Source organism: Manis pentadactyla, chromosome 8, assembly GCF_030020395.1.
Source record: "Manis pentadactyla isolate mManPen7 chromosome 8, mManPen7.hap1, whole genome shotgun sequence".
Classification (NCBI taxonomy): domain Eukaryota; kingdom Metazoa; phylum Chordata; class Mammalia; order Pholidota; family Manidae; genus Manis; species Manis pentadactyla.
In genome coordinates this window covers 95221739-95247581 of record NC_080026.1, presented here as the reverse complement: position 1 = coordinate 95247581, position 25843 = coordinate 95221739, and the positions used below count along the sequence as shown (strand labels likewise).

At 36.4% G+C, this 25843-nt stretch overlaps 1 protein-coding gene across 3 annotated transcripts in view; it reads right to left on the bottom strand.

The window, feature by feature from the left end:
• MCU (mitochondrial calcium uniporter) overlaps positions 1-25843 on the bottom strand; it is a 234836-nt gene that overhangs the window by 67924 nt on the left and 141069 nt on the right. For all 3 annotated transcript variants that reach the window (XM_036928762.2, XM_036928763.2, XM_057505965.1), the window contains one exon: positions 460-529. In XM_036928762.2, the coding sequence (XP_036784657.2) occupies positions 460-529 (70 nt within the window). The remainder of the gene's footprint in view (positions 1-459; positions 530-25843) is intronic.

Here is a 25843-nt window from a genome sequence, read left to right as displayed (position 1 = left end):
CTTAGTCTAAGGGAATAAAAAGACAACCAAGGGCAGCAGGTCTCAGACCTTGAATTGCTTCTGTCTAGGCTGTGATGCCATAAAGGAGCTGGAATGTTTAACGATTATCTGTACTATGAAGACCTAATGGTTGGGCCCAAAGATGGTACTTCTGTGATCTTCACATTACCTATGTCCCCAGTTTTAAAAAACAAATGAAAAATAAATGAATAGACAGTAATATTTCATGATCTATGAAAACTTGGTCTGTTAGTTTTTCTTCCTGACATCTCCTCTAAATTCACCAGATCCCTCACCCAACTTTTATTTCTCTTCTTTAGCCCCCACTTCTCTGACTTCAAGTCCATCCTAAATGAAAAAGTATGGTTCAAAAATTTATATGTTGGTTAGAGAATGGAAAACACTGAATTAAAGGAAAACAAACCAGTAGACATAAAAAATGGGTTTGCCAAAACTTACCATCAGAGGGCACAATAGTACTGCAGTAAACAACTCGCACGTTCTGCCAAGAAGACAGCCGCTGGTGCACCTAGAAAACAGACATATCCACTGTCAGGATGGAATGGCAAATGTTATATGCATATGTCTGTGTATATAATAAATAATGACTTTTTGATTACTCAAAGTAATATACATTCTTCACAGAAAAGTTTAACAATACAGATGAAAACAACTCTCTCAAGCTCATACCAATTGTGATGAACATTTTGATTTTCAAGATTTTATACAAATTTACACATACATATCACAAAAACTATATTTCACCTAGTTTTAAAATACTCAATACTGATTTTAAGTGCTATTGTCTAAATTAAACTTTATTGCTTTTTCCTCTTGCTGGCTTTTCCTTCTTATCCTTGACCAGGTATAAGCAATTATTTAAGTAGTTGTATCACAAATTTACTGTTATTGGGTAGACATCTAGTCTTTCTGTTCACTCTCTCTTTTTTAAAACCTTGTCAGGTAACCTCACTCTTTGAGTCCTTACCTCATTACCTTCTTCTGAATATAAGAAGGAAATCACTCACAGTCATATCCACCTTAATTATTTCCTCAAGAATAGTGTTATTGTGGATTTAGGTCTGGAATTAATGTTCTCACAGTTAAAATAGATGTCAGAAAGAATACTGAGTATGTTTCTGCCTTGCCAAATGCTTTATCCCTGTCCTTTTTACACTTATCCCTGTGTAGCATTTACTTTCCCAGTCCCAAAAAACTATTAAGAAAGGAAGAAAGGAAGGCATTAACTGACTAAAAACCAATGTCTTTGCCTCAGAGCCAGGTATTCTATTCCACTTCATTAGCCCTACAAGAAAAATCACTTAGGACTCAAAGAAAAACAATGCACACCTTAACACAACTAAGACATATAACACACTTTATATCCTTCCTGTGAATATCAATTCCCACCATCTTCCAACCTAAAAGGGAGTGCAGAAATGTGAGACTGACATTTATTTTAAAATGTAAATTACAGTAGTCTCTCCTTATCCTTGGGGGACATGTTCCAAGATCTCTAGTGAATACCTGAAACTGTGGATAATACTAAGCCATATATATATATATATATATATATATATATATATATATATATATATACACTATGTTTTTTCCTACATATACATACACCTATGATGAAGTTTAATTTATAAATTAGGCACAGTAAGAGATTAACAAAAACTACTAATAAAATAGAACAATTATAACAATATACTGTAATGAAAGTTATATGAATGTGAATATGGTCTCTCTCTCCAAATGCCTTATTGTACTCTACTCACCTTTCTTCTGATGATGTGAGATAATAAAATGTTTACGTGATGAGATAAGGTAAGGTGAACAACACAGGCAATGTGACACAGCCTTAGGCTACTACATATTGATCTTTTGACAATATGTCAGAGAAGGGTCATCTGCTTCTGGACCATGGGTAACTGAAACTGGAAAGTAAAATGGTGGATAAGAGGGGGCCTACTATAATCATTTAATTTACTTATGACTTAATTCATAGCTGATCATGACACATTAATGTGTTCTGATGTGATGCTGAGAATCTTTAAGTTAATATACACAATCACTTTGTTATGGACTGTGGATTTCAGACTTAAAAAAAAAGTTTCAATACATTTAGTTAAACTCAATCTTACTCCGATCCAGGGATGTTGTGGTTAAAGACCAGTGTGCTGGGAAACCTACACCCCCAAGACTCTGTCTGGACCCCTAATGGGATCCAAAGAATCTTTGCGCTCCATGAATTAGTTTGAAAACTAATACTGGGACACAAAAGAAAATGAGTCCTACCCCTTATTCTACAAATGAGAAAACTGATACCCACAGAGAGCAAGTGCCTTACTGTCACATATCAGTTAGAATCAGGATTAGAATCCAGGCCTCAATATTGCTCACCATGAACTATATGAAATACACAGGGCCTTGATCTTGTCCTCTGTAGGACTGTTAGCTCAACTACAGTGTTAGGGGCTAGGACGCTTAGGTCTCTTCTAGCAATGTGACTTCTTTGAACAGATAAACAAGTACATGACAAAAACTCTAAAGTAAAAAAACGAAGGAAAAATTAAGTCTTTTACACCTAATACTGGTCTTTTTCTCAACTCTGTGGTCCAGCTACTCAGCTCTCCTCTCCAGAGGAGAGTAGTTACGACTTACAGAAGTAGTAGTTAAATCTGGGTATCCTAGCAAAGTCAGTGTGATACACACACAAGTTGTGGATATATGCATGGATTTGTGGAGATTTTTAAAACATAAATGGTAGCATGCTGCAGTACCATACTCATCTAGCTTTTTATATGTAATTTACTTATTTATTTTATTAAGGTATTATTGATATACACTCCTATGAAGGTTTACATGAAAAAACAATGTGGTTACTACATTCACCCCTGTTATTGTGTCCACCTCATTGCCCCATTGCAGTCACTGCCCATCAGTGTAGTAAGATTCCACAGAGTCACTATTTGCCTTCTCTGTGCTACACTGTCTTTCTCCTGATCCTCCCCACACCATGTGTGCCAGTCATAATACCCCTGAATCCCCTTCTCACTCACTCACCACATGCCCTCTCCCACTCCTCTCCTTTGGTAACTGCTAGTCCCTTCTTGGAGTCTGTGAGTCTGTTGCTGTTTTGTTCCTTCAGTTTTGCTTCATTGTTATACTCCACAAATGAGGGAAATCATTTGGTACTTGTCTTTCTCTGTCTGGCTTATTTCACTGAGCATAATATCTTCTAGCTCCATCCATGTTGTTGCAAATTGTAGAATTTGTTTCTTTCTTATGGCTGAGTAGTATTCCATTGTGTATAAGTACCACCTTTTCTTTATCCATTCATCTACTGAAGGACACTTAGGTTGCTTCCATATCTTAGCTATTATAAATAGTGCTGCAATAAACACAGGGGTGCATATATCTTTTTGAATCTGATAAATTACATTCTTTGTGTAAATTCCTAGAAGTGGAGTTTCTGGGACAAATAGTATTTCTATTTTTAATTTTTTGAGGAACCTCGATATTGCTTTCCACAATGGTTGAATTAGCTTACATTGTAGGAGGGTTCTCCTTTCTCCACATCCTCACAAGCATTTGTTGTTCTTAGTCTTTTTGATACTGGCCATCCTAACTGGTGTGAGGTGATATCTCATTGTGGTTTTTATTCACATTTCCCTGATAATTAGTGATGTGGAGTATCTTTTCATGTGCCTGTTGGGCATCTGAATTTCTTCTTTGGAGAATTGTCTCTTCATATCCTCCGCCCATTTTTTAATCGCGTTATTTGCTTTTTGGTTGTTGAGGCATGTGAGTGCTTTACATATTTTGGATGTTAACACCTTATCGGATATGTCATTTACAAATATATTCTCCCATACTGTAGGATGTCTTTCTGTTCTGTTGATGGTGTCCTTTGCTGTACAGAGCTTTAAGTTTGATATAGTACCATGCATTCATTTTTGCTTTTGTTTCCCTTGCTTGAGGTGATGCATTCAGAAAAAAGATCCTAATGTTTATATTCAGGAGATTGTGGCCTAAGTTCTCTCCTAAGAGTTTTCTGGTTTCATGACTTACATTCAGGACTTTGATCCATTTCGAGTTGCCTTTTGTGTATGGGGATAGACAATAATCCAGTTTTATTCTCTTGCATGTAGCTATCCAGTTTTGCTAACACCAGTTGTTGAAGAGGCTGTCATTTCCCCATTGTATGTCCATGGCTCCTTTACCATATATCAATTGACCATATATACTTGGGTTTATATCTGGGCTGTCTAGTCTGTTCCATTGGTTTATGGGTCTGTTCTTCTGCCAGTACCAAATTGTCTTGATTACTGTGACTTTGTAGTAGAACTTGAAATCGGGGAGTGTAATCCCCCCAACTCTATTCTTCATTCTCAGGATTGCTTTGGGTATTCGGGGTCTTTTGTGGTTCCATATGAATTTTAGAATTATTTTCTCTAGTTCATTGAAGAATGCTGTTGGTATTTTGATAGGGATTGTATTGAATCTGTAGATTGCTTTAGGCAGGATGGCCATTTTGACAATATTAATTCTTCCTATCCATGAGCATGGTATGTGTTTCCATTTATTGGTATCTTCTTTAATTTCTTTCCTGAGTGTCTTGTAGTTTTCAGTGTATAGGTCTTTCATGTCCTTTGTCAGGTTTATTCCTAGATATTTTATTCTTTTTGATGCAATTGTGAATGGAATTGTTTTCTTGATTTCTCTTTCTGTTAGTTCATATTAGTGTATAGGAATGCAACAGATTTCTGTGTATTAATTTTGTATCCTGCAACATTGCTGAATTCTGATTTAGATCTAGTAGTTTTGGAGTGGATTCTTTAGGGTTTTTTATGTACAATATCATGTCATCTGCAAATAGTGAGAGCTTGACTTCTTCTTTACCAACCTGGATGCCTTGTATTTCTTTGTTTTGTATGATTGCCGTGGCAAGGACCTCCAGAACTATGTTGAATAAAAGTGGAGAGAGTGGGCATCCTTGTCTTGTTCCCGATCTTAAAGGAAAGGCTTTCAGCTTCTCGCTGTTAAGTAGGATGTTGGCTGTGGGTTTGTCATATATGGCCTTTATTGTCAAATGATTTTTTGGCATCCATGGAGATGGTCATGTGGTTTTTGTCCTTCTTTTTGTTCATGTGGTGGATGGTATTGATGGATTTTCTAATAATATACCATACTTTCATCCCTGGAATAAATCCTACTTGATCGTGACGGATGATTTTTTTGATGTATTTTTGAATTCAGTTTGCTAATATTTTGTTGAGTATTTTTGCATCTATGTTCAACAGGGATATTGGTCAGTAATTTTCTTTTTTCTGTGGTATCTTTGCCTGGTTTTGGTATTAGGGTAATGCTGTCCTCATAGCATAAGTTTGGAAATATTCCTTCCTCTTCTACTTTTTTGAAAACTTTAGGGAGGATGGGTATTAGGTCTTCACTAAATGTTTGATAAAATTTAGTTGTGAAGTCATCTGGTCCAGTAGTTTTTGTTCTTAGGTAGTTTCTGATTACCAATTCAATTTCGTTTTTAGTAATTGGTCTGTTCAGATTTTCTGTTTCTTTCTGGATCAGCCTTGGAAGGTTGTATTTTTCTAGAAGGTTGTCCATTTCTTCTAGGTTATCCAGTTTGTTAGCATATAAATTTTCATATTATTCTCTAATATTTGTTTGTATTTCTGTGGTGTCTGTAGTGATTTTTCCTTTCTCATTTTTGATTCTTTTCATGTGTGCAGACTGTCTTTTTTTTTTCTTGATGAATCTGGCTAGGGGGTCTATCTATTTTGTTTATTTTCTTGAAGAACCACCTCCTGCTTTCATTGATTCTTTCTATTTTTTTTACTGCTTTCAATTTTATTTATTTCTGCTCTAATCTTTACTATGTCCCTTCTTCCACTGCCTTTGGGCCTCATTTGTTCTTTTTCTAGTTTCATTAAGTGTGAGTTTAGACTGTTCATATGGGATTATTCTCCTTTTCTGAGGTAGGCCTGTATTGCAATATACTTCCCTCTTAGCACCACCTTTGCTGCATCCCACAGATTTTGCATTGCTGAATTATTGTTGTCATTTGTCTCCATATATTGCTTGATCTCTGTTTTTATTTGGTCATTGATCCATTGGTTATCTAGGAAGATGTTGTTTATTCTCCATATGTTTGTAGGCTTTTTCATTTTCTTTGAGCGATTTATTTCTAGTTTCATATCCTTGTGGTCTGAGAAGCTGGTTGGTACAATTTCAATCTTTCTGAATTTACTGAGGCTCTTTTTGTGGCCTAGTATATGATCTATTCTTTAAAATATTCCATGTGCACTTGATAAGAATGTGTATTCTGCTGCTTTTGGGTGGAGAGTTCTGTAGATGTCTGTTAGGTCCATCTGTTCTAATGTGTTGTTCAATGCCTCTGTCTCCTTACTTATTTTCTGTCTGGTTGATCTGTCTTTTGGAGTGAGTGGAGTGTTGAAGTCTCCTAGAATGACTGCATTGCATTCTATTTCCTCTTTTTATTCTGTTAGTATTTATTTCACATATGTAGGTGCTCCTGTATTGGGTCCCTAGATATTTATAATGGTTATATCCTCTTGTTGGATTGACCCCTTTATCATTATATAATGTCCATCTTTGTCTTTTGTGACTTTCTTTGTTTTAAAATCTATTTTGTCTGATACAAGTACTGCAACTCCTGCTTTTTTCTCCCTATTAGTTGCATGAAATATCTTTTTCCATCCCTTCAGTTTTAGTCTGTGTATGTCTTTGGGTTTAAAGTGAGTCTCTTGTAGGCAGCATATAGTTAGGTCTTGTTTTTTTATCCATTCAGTGACTGTATGTCTTTTGATTGGTACCTTCAGATCATTTACATTTAGCATGATTATTGATAAGTATGTACTTATTGCCTTGTACGCTTTAGATTCGTAGTTACCAAAGGTTCAAGATTAACTTTATTACTATCTAAGAGTCTAAGTTAACTCACTTAGTATGCTATTACAAACACAATCTAAAGTTTCTTTTTTTTTTCCCCTCCTCTTTTTCCTCCTCCAGTCTTTATATACTAAGTATATACTAAGTACCATATTCTGTACTCTTTGTCTATTCCTTTTTATTACCTCTGGTGACAGCTATTTAACATTAGGAACACTTCCATCTATAGTAGTCCCTCCAAAATACACTGTAGAGATGGTTTGTGAGAGCTAAATTCTCTCAGCTTTTGTTTATTTGCAAATTGTTTAATCCCTCCTTGAAATGATAATCTTGCCAGATAAAGTATTCTTGGTTCAAGGCCCTTCTGATCCATCACATTAAATACATCATGCCACTCCCTTCTGGCCTGTAAGGTTTCTGCTGAGAAGTCTGATGATAGCCTGATGGGTTTTCCTTTGTAGTGATCTTATTTCTCTCTCTGGCTGCTTTTTATAGTCTGTCCTTATCCTTAATCTTTGCCATTTTAATTATTATATGTCTTGGTGTTGTCCTCCTTGGGTCCATTGTGTTGGGATATCTGTGCATTTCCATGGCCTTAGAGACTATCTCCTTCCCCAGATTGGGGAATTTTTCAGCAATTACTTCCTCAAACACACTTTTTATCCCTTTTTCTCTCTCTTCTTCTTCTGGTACCCCTATAAATGAATATTGCTCTGTTTGGATTGGTCACACAGTTCTCTCAGTATTCTTTCATTCCTAGATATCCTTTTTTCTCAGTGTGCCTCAGCTTCTTTGTATTCCTCTTCCCTATTTTCTATTTCATTTATCTTCTCCTCCACCATATCTAATCTGCTTTTAATACCCTCCATTGTGCTCTTCAATGATTGGATCTCTGTCCTAAATTTGTTCCTGAGTTTTTGAATATTTTTCTGTACCTCTATGAGCATGCTTATGATTTTTATTTTGAAATCTTTTACGAAGTTTTATTAATTCAGTTCTCACTGAGTCCTTTCTCTGGCATTCAGATTTTGCTTTGAAGCAGGTTCCTCTAACGTTTCATTATTTGTATTTGGCGCCCTCTAGTGCCCAGAAGCTCTACTCTCTATAGCTGTTCAGCCCCTGGAGTGATGTCAGGGGTCACAGGGGAGTCGTGCTGGTGTCCTGTTCCATGAGGTCCACTTTTCTCCAGATGTATGCAGTCTGGTGCAGCCCTCTTTCCTGTTGCTCTTTCAGGACTAGTTGTATTAATTATATTTTTGTATTATATGTGGTTTTAGGAGGAGGTCTCTGTCTCACCTCTCATGCTGCCATCTTTAATCCAATCCCTCCTTTCTCTCAGAGTTTCTGTAGGTCAGAAGTCTCAGCATAGTGTGGTTCAGTTGGTTCTCTGTTTAGAGTCTCACAAGGGTAAAATCAAGGTATCATTAGGGCTGAACTTTTTTCCAGAAGCTTGTGGAGGGGTGGGGGAGGTGATGAATCTACTTTCAAGGTTATTCAGGTTGTTGTCAGAATTCAGTTCCTTGTAGGATCCAGGTCCTTGCTTCCTTAAATTAAGCTGGTAGGGCTGGTCTCAGTTTCTAGAGGCCAGCCACAGCCTTGGCCTGCAGCCCCCTTCCTCCATCTTCACAGCTAGCACACCCAGAGCAAATGTTTCTCATGCTTCCACTTTTTTGTTTTTTAAACCTTATTGTTTTTACTGACTGAATGGAATTATAAGGGTTAAATAAATTTTATGGTACATCTTTAGAACATCCTATTGACAGACAATCTTTTATTATTATAATATATGATACCAGAGTAGATAACTTTGCATGTGGGCACATATCTGAGAATAAAATACTTCAAGAGTAAGTGCCAGATTAAAGATTAGTGCACTTGAAATTTTGAAAGCTACTGCCAAATTGTTTTTCATGGAGGAGTATATGAATTTACATACCCACAAATTATACTCTTATTCAGTAAATGAGTATCTGATTCCCAACACTTCCCCTAAAAAATGTACAGCTGACCCTTGAATAACCTGGGAGTTAAGGACACTGACCCTAACTCTGACTGTGCAGTCAAAAATCCATGTGTAACTTTTGACTCCCCAAAAATTCAACTACAAATAGCCTACTGTTGACCAGAAGCCTTACTGGTAACACTATTTCATATGCTATATGTATTATATTACTGTATTTTTACAAGAAAGTGAGCTGGAGAAAAGAAAATGTTTTTTCAAATTGTTGCAAATCTCCAAAAAATGTTTCAATATATTTATTGAAAAAATCTGTATATAAATGGACCTGTGCAGTTTGAACCATGTTGTTCAAGGTCAAGTGTATTATCAAACTTTATTTTGCAAATGTCACAGCCGAACAGTATTTCACCATAGCTGTGAATATGCATATTTTGTATTAAAAATGAGAATTTACATATTTTTTTAAATCTCAGAGTTAGTTGTACTTGTTTTCTATAAACTGAAGATTTTACTCCTTCCCCATTTTTTCAATTTGGTTGTTGATCTTTAAACATTATTTTGTAGAAATTCTTTAAATATTAAGAAAATTAGCTCTTTGCCAACATAATGTGTTGCAATCTTTTCTCTGTGGTTTACGGGGCCTGTCTCATGTAACTTAAAGACTTCCTTAGTTAAAGAATATTATAAAATTTTTCTTGGTTTCTTCTAGTTAAATTTTCAGGTTTAAATCTTTGGTTCATTAGGAATTAATTTTAGTCAAAGTTATGAAGTAGAAATCCAACTAATTTCTCAGTAATGTATCACAGCTGTCCTATAGAGTAAATATTTCATTTTCCCCTCTTATTATAAATTATATCTTTATTTTCCAAATACTTATATGAATTTGGATCTTTTTCTGGATTTCTGTCCCATGATCTGTTTGCTCATGCCCTAGTACCACATTGTTTTAATACTCTAGCTTTTTATCTTAGTTTCTGGTAGGGTGAACTGGTTTCCCCTTACTATCTTAAGAATTTTCCTGGCTATTCTTGCTTATTTGTTTCTCTGTATGAACTTTAGATAATCAGTTTGTCTAGTTAAACACATACACATACACATACACTCCTGTTAGTTTCAAAAGCAATATAGTATAGTGGTTAAAAGCACAGACTCTGTAATCACCCTTCCTAAGTTCGGATTATTTAGTAACTTACTCTAACTGCAACCTCAATTGGGCAAGATCATTAGCTTCTTCGCGCCTCAGTTTCTTCACTGAGAAATGGGCAAAGAGTAATCTCAGCACCTATTATTTAAAGTTGCTGTGAAGACTAAATGAATAATACATATAAAACATTTAGAATAGTGCCTGGCATTGAGTAAGCACTCAATAAATGTTAAGTTTTTTGTTTGTTCTGTTGTGAAGCTGAGATCATATTAACTCCATGGATTAATTTAAGTGAAAATGACACATTTATGATTTTGAGTCTTCATAGCTAAGAACCTTATAAACCTTTCCATTTAAGTCTTTGTCTCCCTAAGAAGCATTTTAAAGTTTTCTTCATAAAGATCTTATATCTCCTTTTTCCTAATATAATGCTTTTCATACTAAGTTTTGTCCATTATTAAGATCATGGCCCCTGCACTTTGTTTGCATATGCCTCTATATCTCTGCCTGTCCTTTAATTTTGTTATTCTTCCTGAGCTTCTGTGTTTCAGGAATGAATCAAAATTGTTATTTTGTGTGTGTGATCTAATATGGGACTCTTTTAATAGGAAAGCTTAGGCTATTTATATTTATTAACATATTTAATCTCCTTTCAGGCATCAAATTTTATGCTACAAAGCTTTTATGCTTTGTTTTTATTGCTGCTGTTCCTTCTTAAAAAGTTTACTAAATGGCTTGTGCTTGTTGTTTTAGTTATACAAATGTATTTCTTCTGATAATATGGAAGATTATTCTTAGTAGTTTTTTTCAGAGTAAAAGTCTAGTAAGTTCTTTTAACTGCCTTTAAGACCCCAAATTGCCCGATACCCTATTATCTTTCTAACTTCATCCCCTACCACTCCCAATCACACTGCTTTAGCCCCTTTGGAATCTTTCCTGTTTGTTGTATGCACCAGCTGTATTCTTGCTTCAGGACCTCTGCAATAGTTAACACTTCTGCTTAGAATATTATTTCTCCAGATTAACTATCAGGCTCCCCTTGCTTCCTTCAAATCTTTGCTCAAATTTTACTTTCTGAATAAGGCCTACTCTGAACACCCAATTTAAAATGTCAATCCCATCATTTGGTACTTCTGATATACATTATATCTCTATTATAAGTAATTATGAACTTAATATAGTTGTTTTTTTCCTCCCCTCTGCCATACCATTTATTACATTATTTCTCTCAGTGTTTATCACCTACTACCTACATACTTCTGCCCCATCACTGTATGCCCCACTTTACTCCTTTTACTGTATTTATTGGTTTTAAATGACACCTTTAAACACTTGTTATAAAATGTGAGGTTAATAACACTTTACAAAATTTCCCTCACCCTTCCAACTTCTGTTAGTTATATCATTGTCAAGGTTCTAAATATTCATATCTTCACATCTGTTTTAGTCTGAATTTTATACATCAGTGTACTCTATGCTCACTATCAATACTTTAACAGTGGTTTCTCCTTTCATTTCTTGGCTGGCTGAACTTCATCCTGTAGAATTAGGGCTCATGAGAGCTAAATTTGCTGAAACTTGTCATTATTAAATTTTAACTTGTTAAAAAATGTTTATCTTTATACTGAATGATTATTGGATTGGTAAAAAAATTCCCAAATTAATCTTCCCTTGAGGACTTCAGGATAAAGTATTAGTGGTGAATGCTGCTTTGAAGAAGTCTGTGGCCAGGCATTTCTTTTGGAAAACTGAGTTCTCTTGGCTTTGCTCGGTATCTGTAACCACTGAGGTTGCCTCTCAGGGTCTTCTCACACACCTATTTGGCCTTCATTGGATCTGGCATCCTTTTTTTTTATATATTGTGCTTTGGGATTGCAGAGATCTCTCTGGTTGTACTAAAGATGGAGCTTGTATTTCTGCTTCTATTCTCTTTTCTACTTTAAGGTGATTTTAAGAGAAGGGAAAAACTGCTGCTTCTACTGGGCCATTGTTTATTTAAGTAGTAACTTTTAAGTATGGATATTTTCAAACATACACAGAAGTAGAGAACACAATGTGATGAATTTCTTTCATGTGCCCATTACCTGCCCTCTACATTTACCAACATTTTGTCAAACTTAGTTAATCTATATTGACCCAGTTTTTTACCACAGAATATCTTTAAGGAAATTCTATCCATCATTTTGCTTTACCTGAAAATATTTCAGTATACATCTACTAGGCCATGTTAAAACAAGAAGTCTTTTACCATCTATGATTTTATGAATGGATTACCACTAATAAAAAAAATGTGTGGGTCAGAGAATTGCATGAATACATGATTACTTATGAATATTATTTGTTAGGATGTTAAAATATGATTGGCAGGTCAGTCACTTATTTTTGCAAACAAAGGTTTTATTGGAACACAACCAAGTCTGTTCATTTACTTATTATATACAGCTCATTTGTCTTCGTTCACACTATTAGGGCAGAATTGAGTAGTTGTGTAGTTGCAGGGGAGTTGAGCAGTCGCGACAGAGACTATATGACCCACAAGCCCACAACATTCACCATCCGGGCCTGTAAGAACTTGCGTGGGGACTCTGCTGGGGGACCGTCCCGCAGTTCTGGGGTCATTCACTTCCCAGAGCTGTTTCGTCACTTCTATAACATCTGACCATATATAACATTCTATAACGTCACTGACCATCACAAAATACTACTTATTAAGTGTTCATAAATACACATACAGGTCCTTTTCTGCCTTTAAACCTTCTAACAGCCTGTAGAAGCCCCACAAAGATGATTTTGCTCTTCGTTTTTCCTTTGAAATAAGACAAGACCAACAAACAAAAGCAAAACAAAGACATAGACGAGACAAAGAGATGCTGCGGGGCCAGAGCAAAGGGCACCACTGCTGTGAATGTAGCCACGGCTTCCTGACTCCCTGGACTAAATGTATTCTGTTGTTCAAATTGTAGATTCTTAGGAAATCACAAAAAGATAGAAAGCTTTTAATAAACACTCGACTGGTGTTCAAAGTTTTAAAAAGGTGTCAAGAAGGTAAAAAAAGAAAAACATTCATGCAAATACTATGTATTATTCACATATTTAAATTTCATACACAGAGACTTAAGGTTAAGGTTAAGATTAAGGTTAAGAAAGCAAAGATTCAGAATGTGCAGAAATCAGAGAAAAAGTAAATCTTAAGGCAACGTCAATACCAAATGAACAAGGTGATTTGATGCCAATATGGTCCCTTGAAAAGAGAATACAAGCTTATACTTTTGGTACAAGATAGTCCACATCTTTGATAAGTTAACTTGAGAACTTCTAGGGAAAAAAGGGGCTTGTGGTTAAAGTATAATACCTCTGCCCTGGTATTACAATAATTTCCTTTAAATTTTAACCCCAGGAGAAGAAAAATGCTAGCATTACCAAGTTAGAGTCAGACTACAGAACAATAACTTTATTTTCCCAAGTCATAAGATTCAAGTTGATAGTAAATCAAACTTTGGTATTATAAAGACATTTCATGCCCCCAAGCAAGTTATTAAATTCAATTCAAAACTTACTTGAAAATTCTTTACTACTATCATAAATTATGCAACTTCCCTACACTCACCTTTTATTGTTCAGAAGAGCAAACTCAGCCATATATTCCTGCCAGCAACTTGAGAAGACTATCAAGTCTAAATAACCTGTCAATATCTCCAAAATATTTATAGCCAGTTAGATATTAGACCAGAGTGGGGGAAAAACAGAAGGAAGGATGGAAGGAAAGGAGAGGAAGGGAAGAGAAAAAAGAAAGGAAGGAAAAAGGTATTTCCTTAACCCATTCTCTTTATTTAAGAATATCTTAGGATCTAAATTCATTAGGAAACAAATATCTATTAACTATGTCAAACTATATCAAACAGCTTTGAATGGAATAACTATATTTCTATATTTGTCCATGGCTAAAATCTTGTTATAAATAGCGTCAATATACCACAAGTTTATATATGTCAAACTGTATCTTGCTGTTACATTTTTCCCCTAGTATAACATGGAAAGCTTATGAAAATGGAACTCTTCAATGTCCCAAAAGTCTCCTTTTTTAAAGAGACCAGAGTAGCCATGTTTCAACAATTCTACCGTACGTATCTCCAGAACTCAGTGTTTGTATGTATACTAGGACTAAGAGTGTAAAACTATTTCAGTTGGTCTAAAGCAAGACACAGATGTAACAGCTTCAATTTGGCATCGATTTTGCCCATATCTTTGATATAATGAAATTGTTGAAGCATCACATCAACAATAATTTTTCACTTCTTTGCCTCTACCCATCTACTAAAATAAGCACTGTGGCTTCGAACCCTAGAGATCTGAAGTAGGGGGAAAACACTGTAGTTAGAAGACTTGAACTTACTATCTTGAATCTCAACCCCAAAGTCTCAGTTGACTATTTCACAAGGCTGATTTAACTTAAGGACTTGTGATGATATGAGCACAATAATATCTGAATGACTGTCTACCACAATAAAAGATGTTCAGAAATAAAACTGAGAATAAATCTTCAATCTCCTTAAGGACTGATTCTTATTGAACTGAATTTAATAAGTATAATGCATTTCAAAACCACACTATCTCTAACAAACAGACATTATACAATAAAAACACCTTTTGATGTTAAAGGTAGAAACCTGAGGTATCTCTTCAGGTAACACCATAAAGAGCACTTAAAGGGTTAGACTAAATTCTTTTTCAATAACCCACCAAAGAAAAAAAAGTTTTTCTGATACAGTTTAAGTGACAGTGGTACTTATAATTTGTGTGTTAAATTATAATTACAGGTTAATATTAGAAAATTATTTTTTCCTTGAATATATTATTAAAAATGGTTACTCCATTTTATTATAACATAGGCAACATTTCCTCCACTAGAATATATTGTTACTTTATAATGGAAGTCATGATTCAACTTTAATATTATCTTTAGTTTCCAAAAGAATTTCACACATCTATAAAACAAGGTAATATGCAGGACTTCTTGTTGTATCTTTCAACACCAGTTTTCTAATTAGAAAATTAAATCCAGCTCCCAAATTACCAATACAGTTATTTAAAAATTAATACTTGTTCACCAAACTCACTTTGAGGATCAAGTAAGGTAATGTGTGGAAAATGTACAAGGCAAGATGGAAGCCATTAAATACTTCACCACTGCTGATCTAGCAATAGACTAAATCAGAGCATTCAAATCTTAACTAGTTGTGTATCATATCATTCAACATAATATGAATTGATAAAAGGTAATTTTTTATCCTAATACCAATATTTATTCATTTAATGGTATTAAGAAATGCTTATTAAAGAAAATTATCCTATATTAGGTTTTGAAATCAATAACTAGGTTCTAATATTGATAAAAATTATCACTATGTATGAAATTAAGATAAATATAAATATAAAGCATATGTTAACTTCATTGATAAACAATGTTTCTATTTTAGATTTTGGTATTACCCCAAAATTTCAACAAGAACCAGAGTCCAATATCTACTAAAACATCACTGTGTGGGCTAGATCCCTAGTATCTCAGGCAATTCTACACCTACATTTGGAATGTGTTTATACCCTTTTGGGTGCACATTTTCCTGAATGGTTGCATTTTTACTCTCTTGTGCCTCATGACAGAAATGTTAACGATACCAAAGCAAGAATTTTTGCTCTTAAGTGACAACCGGTCTCCACAGTGAATTGGAAAATTCTCTTCCATTTTTTTCTTCTATTTATTAAGACCCTACATTCACAAGAAAAGTGAAAACTGTGGCCCCTTTATACCATGTTTTTCTAAATGATTATTTTATCCAATATTATGAAACTTTTCAAACATAAAGCAAAATTGGAAGAGTTTTACAGTGAACACCCTTGTATGCCTTTCATCTACATTCTATATTATCAGGTTGTCTATCCATCCCTCTATTTTACAGAAGTTCTTAATTCTCATTTATCATTAACAAATTTTTAGTTCTAGTTTCTTTTATCATTTGTTAATGAATTACATTTTTCAACTGTTTCCTTTACAACTGTCCTGCACTCCTTCTAGATTTTGTCCATACCTGTCTTCATTTGTCACACTGTATTCTAATGACCTGTTTAGATACCTGCCTCCCCTTGGGCATAATGATCAACCTGAAGACTGCCTTCATTTCTTTATATATACACTTACATATATATAAGAGAAAGTGTAAGCTTAATAAATAATTAATTGTCTTCTTTATACCTCAAAATCTTTGACAAGTTAAAATGTTGCCTTATGTACCAGTACTACCCTCCACATACACTGGGAATTAGTCCTAGCTTGTTATTTTATTGCTAAATTACTCTGAGAAATAGGAAGCAATTATGATTTCTATATGTACTTTGGGAGATATTCAGAGTGCAAACTTCTTTACATATATACTAAATGTCTTTTATTTTTAGCTGCTGGAAGGAATAAATATACTGCTAATTATTAATCTTAAACAGCAAAAAATGCAAATGCAAAATCATTACCGGGTTCACTTCCATAAAACCTAGTACTTACTTCTTTCAACAATCATTTGTACAATTCAAAGCAACATAAAGATTTAGAAATAAGGGAATGAAGTCAGAATGTAAACTACCTGGGAGTGTATTTGTTAAAGATGTCTTTGTAGGGGCGGAACATGGCGGCGTGAGTACAGCGGCGGAAATCTCCTCCCAAAACCACATATATCTATGAAAATATAACAAAGACAACCCTTCCTAGAATAAACACCAGAGGACACAGTACAATATCCAGAACACATCTGCACCTGAGAGAACCCAGCGTCTCGCGAAGGGGGTAATATACAAGCCCTGGCCCAGCGGGAGCCGAGCGCCCCTCCCCCCAGCTCCCGGCGGGAGAAGAGTAGGCAGAGCGGGAGGGAGATGGAGCACAGGAATGCGAACACCCAGGCCCAGCCATCCGGGCCAGAGTGCAGACACAGTACGTGCCCAGGGGGCCCTGGATGCTAGGGAAACAGGGCAGCAAGAACAGTGAGCGGGCACTGCAGGCCGGGTGTCGGAGGATATAAGAAAAGTGCGCGACCATTTTTTTTTTCTCTTTTGTCCTGGCGAGCGCTTTCTGAAAGTCTTAAAGGGATAGGGCCCCCAATACTAGGGAAACAGGGCAGCAAGACCGGTGAGCAGATGCCTGAAGCTGGCGCCGGAGAATAAAGAAAAACAAGCGGCCACTTTTTTTTTTTTAATTTAAAATTTTTTTTTTTTTTTTTTTTTTGTGGTCGTTGTTTTGTTTGGGCAGGTGCTTTTTGGAAGTCTTAAAGGGGCAGGGTGGGACACTTAATCCAGAGGTAGGGAATCCGGGGATCTCTGGGCACCCTAACCCCTGGGCTGCAGGGAGCAGGGAGGCCCCTTACCGAGATAAATAGCCTCCAGGCCGCTCCTGCTCCAACGCGACTCCACCACTTTGGAGAAGAGGCCCGAACAAGGCCACACTCACAGCAACAGCGGAGATAAACTCCATAGCAGCCCGGCAGGAAGCAGAAACCCTGTCTGTGCGCAGCTGCCCAGCACAAGCCACCAGAGGTCGCTTTTCTCCCAGGAGAGGAGGGCCACAAACCAACAAGAAGGGAAGTCCTTCCAGCTGTCACTCGTCCCAGCTCTGCAAACTATTCCTATCACCATGAAAAGGCAAAGCTACAGGCAGACAAAGATCACAGAGACAACACCAGAGAAGGAGACAGACCTAACCAGTCTTCCTGAAAAAGAATTCAAAATAAGAATCATAAACATGCTGACAGAGATGCAGAGAAATACGCAAGAGAAATGGGATGAAGTCCGGAGGGATATCACACATGCCAGAAAGGAGATCGCAGAAATGAAACAAACTCTGGAAGGGTTTATAAGCACAATGGATAGGATGCAAGAGGCCATTGATGGAATTGAAACCAGAGAACAGGAACGCATAGAAGCTGACATAGAGAGAGATAAAAGGATCTCCAGGAATGAAACAATGTTAAGAGAACTGTGTGACCAATCCGAAAGGAATAATATCCATATTACAGGGGTTCCAGAAGAAGAAAAGAGAGGAAAAGAGATGGAAAGTATCTTAGAAGAAATAATTGCTGAAAACTTCCCCAAACTGGGGGAGGAAATAATCGAACAGACCACGGAAATACACAGAACCCCCAACAGAAAGGATCCAAGGAGGACAACACCAAGACACATAATAATTAAAATGGCAAAGATCAAGGACAAGGAAAGAGTTTTAAAGGCAGCTAGAGAGAAAAAGGTCACCTATAAAGGAAAACCCATCAGGCTAACATCAGACTTCTCAAAAGAAACACTACAGGCCAGAAGAGAATGGCATGATATATTTAATACAATGTAACAGAAGGGCCTTGAACCAAGGATACTGTATCCAGCACGACTATCATTCAAATACTACGTTGGGATTAAACAATTCCCAGACAAACAAAAGCTGAGGGAATTTGCTTCCCACAAACCACCTCTACAGAACATTTTACAGGGACTGCTCTAGATGGGAGCACTCCTAGAAAGAGCACAGCACAAAACACCCAACATATGAAGAATCGAGGAGGAGGAATAAGAAGGGAGAGAAGAAAAGAATCTCCAGACAGTGTATATAACAGCTCAATAAGCGAGCTAAGTTAGGCAGTAAGATACTAAAGAGGCTAACCTTGAACCTTTGGTAACCACGAATTTAAAGCAAGCAATGGCAATAAGTACATATCTTTCAATAGTCACCCTAAATGTTAATGGGCTGAATGCACCAATCAAAAGACATAGAGAAATAGAATGGATAAAAAAGCAAGACCTACCTATATACTGCTTACAAGAAACTCACCTCAAACCAAAAGACATGTACAGACTAAAAGTCAAGGGATGGAAAAACATATTTCAAGCAAACAACAGTGAGAAGAAAGCAGGGGTTGCAGTACTAATATCAGACAAAATAGACTTCAAAACAAAGAAAGTAACAAGAGATAAAGAAGGACACTACATAATGATAAAGGGCTCAGTCCAACAAGAGGATATAACCATTCTAAATATATATGCAACCAACACAGGAGCACCAGCATATGTGAAACAAATACTAACAGAACTAAAGGGGGATATAGACTGCAATGCATTCATTCGAGGAGACTTCAACACACCACTCACCCCAAAGGATAGATCCACTGGGCAGAAAATAAGTAAGGACACGGAAGCACTGAACAACACAGTAGAGCAGACGGACCTAATAGACATCTATAGAACTCTACATCCAAAAGCAACAGGATATACATTCTTCTCAAGTGCACATGGAACATTCTCCAGATTAGACCACATACTAGGCCACTAAAGACCTCAGAAAATTCGAAAAGATTGAAATCCTACCAACCAACTTTTCAGACCACAAAGGCATAAAACTAGAAATAAACTGTACAAAGAAAGCAAAGAGGCTCACAAACACATGGAGGCTTAACAACACGCTCCTAAATAATCAATGGATAAATGACCAAATCAAAATGGAGATCCAGCAATATATGGAAACAAATGACAACAACAACACTAAGCCCCAACTTCTGTGGGACACAGCAAAAGCAGTCTTAAGAGGAAAGTATATAGCAATCCAAGCATATTTAAAAAAGGAAGAGCAATCCCAAATGAATGGTCTAATGTCACAATTATCGAAATTGAAAAAGAAGAAGAGATGAGGCCTAAGGTCAGCAGAAGGAGGGACATAATAGAGATCTCAGAGAAGAAATAAATAAAATTGAGAAGAATAAGACAATAGCAAAAATCAATGAAACCAAGAGCTGGTTCTTCGAGAAAATAAACAAAATAGATAAGCCTCTAGACAGACTTATTAAGAAGAAAAGAGAGTCAACACAAATCAACAGTATCAGAAACGAGAAAGGAAAAATCATGACGGACCCCACAGAAATACAAAGAATTATTAGAGAATACTATGAAAACCTATATGCTAACAAGCTGGGAAACCTAGGAGAAATGGACAACTTCCTAGAAAAATACAACATCCCACGATTGACCACGAAAGTTACAGAAAATCTAAACAGAACAATTACCAGTAATGAAATTGAAGCGGTAATCAAAAAACTACCAAAGAACAAAACCCCCGGGACAGATGGATTTACCTCGGAATTTTATCAGACATACAGGGAAGACATAATACCCATTCTCCTTAGAGTTTTCCAAAAAATAGAGGAGGAGGGGATACTCCCAAACTCATTCTATGAAGATAACATCACCCTAATACCAAAACCAGGCAAAGACCCCACCAAAAAAGAAAACTACAGACCAATATCCCTGATGAACGGAGATGCAAAAATACTCAACAAAATATTAGCAAACCGAATTCAAAAATACATCAGAAGGATCATACACCATGACCAAGTGGGACTCATCCCAGGGATGCAAGGATGGTACAACATTCGAAAGTCCATCAACATCATCCACCACATCAACAAAAAGAAAGACAAAAACCACATGATCATCACCATAGACGCTGAAAAAGCATTTGACAAAGTTCAACATCCATTCATGATAAAAACTCTCAGCAAAATGGGAATAGAGGGCAAGTACCTCAACATAATCAAGGCCATCTATGATAAACCCACAACCAACATTATATTGAATAGCGAGAAGCTGAAAGCATTTCCTCTGAGATCGGGAACTAGACAGGGATGCCCACTCTCTCCACTGTTATTTAACATAGTACTGGAGGTCCTAGCCACGGCAATCAGACAAAACAAAGAAATACAAGGAATCCAGATTGGTAAAGAAGAAGTTAAACTGTCACTATTTGCAGATGACATGATACTGTACATAAAAAACCCTAAAGACTCCACCCCAAAACTACTAGAACTGATATCAGAATACAGCAAAGTTGCAGGATACAAAATCAACACACAGAAATCTGTGGCTTTCCTACATACTAACAATGAACCAACAGAAAGAGAAATCAGGAAAACAACTCCATTCACAATTGCATCAAAAAAAATAAAATACCTAGGAATAAACCTAACCAAGGAAGTGAAAGACTTATACTCTGAAAACTACAAGTCACTCTTAAGAGAAATTAAAGGGGACACTAACAGATGGAAACTCATCCCATGCTCGTGGCTAGGAAGAATTAATATCGTCAAAATGGCCATTCTGCCGAAAGCAATATACAGATTTGATGCAATCCCTATGAAACTACCAGCAACATTCTTCAATGAACTGGAACAAATAATTCAAAAATTCATATGGAAACACCAAAGACCCCGAATAGCCAAAGCAATCCTGAGAAAGAAGAATAAAGTAGGGGGGATCTCACTCCCCAACTTCAAGCTCTACTATAAAGCCATAGTAATCAAGACAATTTGGTACTGGCACAAGAGCAGAGCCACAGACCAATGGAACAGACTAGAGAATCCAGACATTTACCCAGACATATATGGTCAATTAATATTTGATCAAGGAGCCATGGACATACAATGGCGAAATGACAGTCTCTTCAACAGATGGTGCTGGCAAAACTGGACAGCTACATGTAGGAGAATGAAACTGGACCATTGTCTAACCCCATATACAAAAGTAAACTCAAAATGGATCAAAGACCTGAATGTAAGTCATGAAACCATTAAACTCTTGGAAGAGAACATAGGTAAAAACCTCCTAGACATAAACATGAGTGACCTCTTCTTGAACATATCTCCCCGGGCAAGGAAAACAACAGCAAAAATGAGTAAGTGGGACTATATTAAGCTGAAAAGCTTCTGTACAGCAAAAGACACCATCAATAGAACAAAAAGGAACCCTACAGTATGGGAGAATATATTTGAAAATGACACATCCGATAAAGGCTTGACGTCCAGAATATATAAGGAGCTCACACGCCTCAACAAACAAAAAACAAATAACCCAATTAAAAAATGGGCAGAGGAACTGAACAGACAGTTCTCCAAAAAAGAAATACAGATGGCCAACAGGCACATGAAAAGATGCTCCACATCGCTAATTATTAGAGAAATGCAAATTAAAACTACAATGAGGTATCACCTCACACCAGTAAGGATGGCTGCCATCCAAAAGACAAACAACAACAAATGTTGGCGAGGCTGTGGAGAAAGGGGAACCCTCCTACACTGCTGGTGGGAATGTAAGTTAGTTCAACCATTGTGGAAAGCAGTATGGAGGTACATCAAAATGCTCAAAACAGACTTACCATTTGACCCAGGAATTGCACTCCTAGGAATTTACCCTAAGAATGCAGCAATCAAGTATGAGAAAGATCAGTGCACCCCTATGTTTATCGCAGCACTATTTACAATAGCCAAGAATTGGAAGCAACCTAAATGTCCATCGATAGATGAATGGACAAAGAAGATGTGGTACATATACACAATGGAATACTACTCAGCCATAAGAAAAGGACAAATCCAATCATTTGCAGCAACATGGATGGAGCTGGAGGGTATTATGCTCAGTGAAACAAGCCAAGCGGAGAAAGAGAAATACCAAATGATTTCACTTATCTGTGGAGTATAAGAACAAAGGAAAAACTGAAGGAACAAAACAGCAGCAGAATCACAGAACTCAAGAATGGACTAACAGGTACCAAAGGGAAAGGGACTGGGGAGGATGGGTGGGGAGGGAGGGATAAGGGGGAGGGAGAAGTGGGGGGGTATTAAGATTAACATGCATGGGGGGTAGGAGAAAAGGGAGGGCTGTACAACACAGAGAAGGCAAGTAGTGATTCTACAACATTTTGCTATGCTGATGGACAGTGACTGTAAAGGGTTTTATAGGGGAGACCTGGTATAGGGGAGAGCCTAGTAAACATAATATTCGTCATGTAAGTGTAGATTAGTGATACCGAAAACAAAACAAAAAAACACAAACAAACAAACAAAAAAAGGGCAGTTCCTGTGCGGTAACCTCCAATGAATTCTACACAAGGGTATAAAGGGCATATAAAAGTGTAGGCAAAGCATCTCTTTGCGTTTATACAGAGGGTCAAAGCCTAATTGGGCTACCCCGAAAATGAACTAAGATACGATATGAAAGAGAACTTCCAACATCAGCACTCTCTGGAAGACTCATGCCAGATGATCATCAAAAAACCCCAACAAAGATCCACGCACTGCTACAGCTGTAGATGCACTCATCCCACCGGTTCCTGGACTTGCCATGGGAATGAGGAAGGAGATATCTAAGCTGGCCTGTGCATACAGTAAAACAACAAATTTGACTGGATCTATACTGTTGGAACTCAACCAAGAATTAGGAGAAGTGCAAATTGTAGCGCTCCACAATCGTACAACTACAGACTATTTACTGTTAAAAGAACATAAGGGATGTGAACATTCCCCAGGAATGGGTTGTTTTAATTTGTCTGATTTCTCTAAGACTGTTCAAGTTCAGTTGGACAATATCCACCATATCATAGATAAGTTTTCACAAATGCCTAAGGTGCCTAACTGGTTTTCTTGGTTTCACTGGAGATGGCTGGTAATTACAGGTATGCTTTGGTTATGTAACTATACTCCTATTATGTTAATGTGTGTGCGCAATTTAAGTAGTAGCTTAAAGCCTATACATGCTGAAGTTACTCTACAAGAAGATATGTCAAAGAAATAATCAATCTTCCCAGGTTTTCTGCCGCCTGCTACTTCTATAGCTTTTCTTCTTCCTTCCTAATTACAACCCTTAAATAGAATTCGTGCCTCATGTCGAATTTACCGAGTATCATAATTCTTCCAAGTGGTAAAGATACCTCAAGACAAATGCTGGGCATAGAAGCTACAGGGCATAAATATGCAAAGAAATAAAAAGCTAACTATTTCAAACAATAAGGCTTCTCTCTCACTTACCAACTTTACATTCCCCTGTATGGCCCCGGAAGATGACTGGTTAGCCAGAGACAGGTAAGATTCCTCAAGGGAGGAACAACCTAAGACAGGCACAGTCGCAGGGGGGTCATCAGGTGAGAAATTGGGGATCAACAGAGGTGAGGCTTAGAACCTCATCCCCCCCTGTTCTGAGAGAAATCTTCTGCATACGTGGATGTTTTATTGCCCTTGTCTAGCTTGGATTAACACATAGTCTACAGGCACACACCTGATCATCTACATTTGCTCTCTTACAACACTAAACTATGTTTTCTACCTTTATCTTGTATCTACCTACCACTTCAGCATTTTATTAAAAATAATAATAATAAAGAGAGAAATGTGGGATCCACATATAAATCAAGTATAAAAATCAAATGAGTATTCATATTTGAACTGACTGTTTATAGTTCATAATGCATGAGCAAAACCGAAGGTTTCTGTGATGGCTGCCCTTGTACTGTTCACCATGTAAGAACTTATTCACTATGTAAGAATTTGTTCTCCATGTAAGAATTTGTTTGTTATGCCTCAGAAGACTGGAGACCGACGAAAATTAGGCTTGGGGTGGATTAATGATTGTGCATTGAGCATTGACTCCCCTATAGAGAATTTTATTGTCGTTAACAACCATTTGATCAATAAATATGAGCGATGCCCTCACAAAATAAAAAAAAAAAAGGACAGACTTCCAATGGTAAAATAAATAAGTAACCAGGATGTAATGTATAGCATAAGGAATATAGTCAAGATATTGTAGCAGCTTGGTAGGGTGATAGCTGGAACCTAGAATTATGTATATAAATGTTTTATCACTGTGTTGTACACTTGAAACTAATGTAATGTAATACTGTGCATCAACTACCCTTCAATAAAAAATAATTATCTAAAAAAAAAAAAAAGCCAAGTTGTACAGATAAAGGTATAAAGTAAGATTCTGAAGTTTTGAGATTGACATGGGTATGTATACATGCATACGCATTCTAGCCAATACAAAATATTAATTTAATTCTAATTTGATAATATGATATTTATTACTTACACATTTCACCCATTTATTCCTGGTTGAAAGGTTTTGAATATGGTGAAAATATTAAATAACTTATTGAAAGCCTATGCAAGTGGCAAATGAAAATGCTAGATAAAAATCCATGTCTCCATGTATTTGTCAAGTCTAATTTGCTATTGAGTAAACTCTTGAAAACTGCTCCCAGAAAAAAAAAAAATTGCAATTTCTCTAAATCCTTACCAACACTTATTATCTTTTCTATTATAGCCATCTATGTGGATTTGAAGTAGTATTTCATTGTATAGTTGATTTCCATTTCTCTGATGACTGATGATGTTGAGCATCTTTTCATATGCTTATTGACTGTATCTTTTTTGGAGGAATGTCTATTCAGATCCTTTGACCATTTTAAAACAGGGTTATTTGTATTTTTATTATTGAGTTTAGTGTGGTTTTGGTAAGTTACATTATTCTAGAAATTAGTCCATTTCACATGAATTAAAAAATTTTGGGGCATAAAGTTGTTTGGAATACCCTCTTGCCTTTTTAATGGCTGTAGGATCTGCAGTGATATTTCCTTTCTTTGTTCCTGATAATGGTAAATTGTGTCTACTCTTCTTAATCTGTTTGGGTTGTTATTTCTTCTTTGATGCAACTTTTCAAATATGGGAAAATTTTCCAATGGAAATGTTACGACATCTAGATTAATTCCACTGTGGTTAGAGAGCATATTCTGTATGATTTCAATCCCTTGAGATTTATTAAGCCTTGCTTTCTGGCTTAGCTGCTGGTCAATTTTGAAAAACGTTCAGTGTGCATTTAAAAATTGGCCAAGTAGTTAGTTATTGGATGGGATACTTCCAGAGGCTATTAATACCACCTGAGTTAATCCTAACATTTTTTGG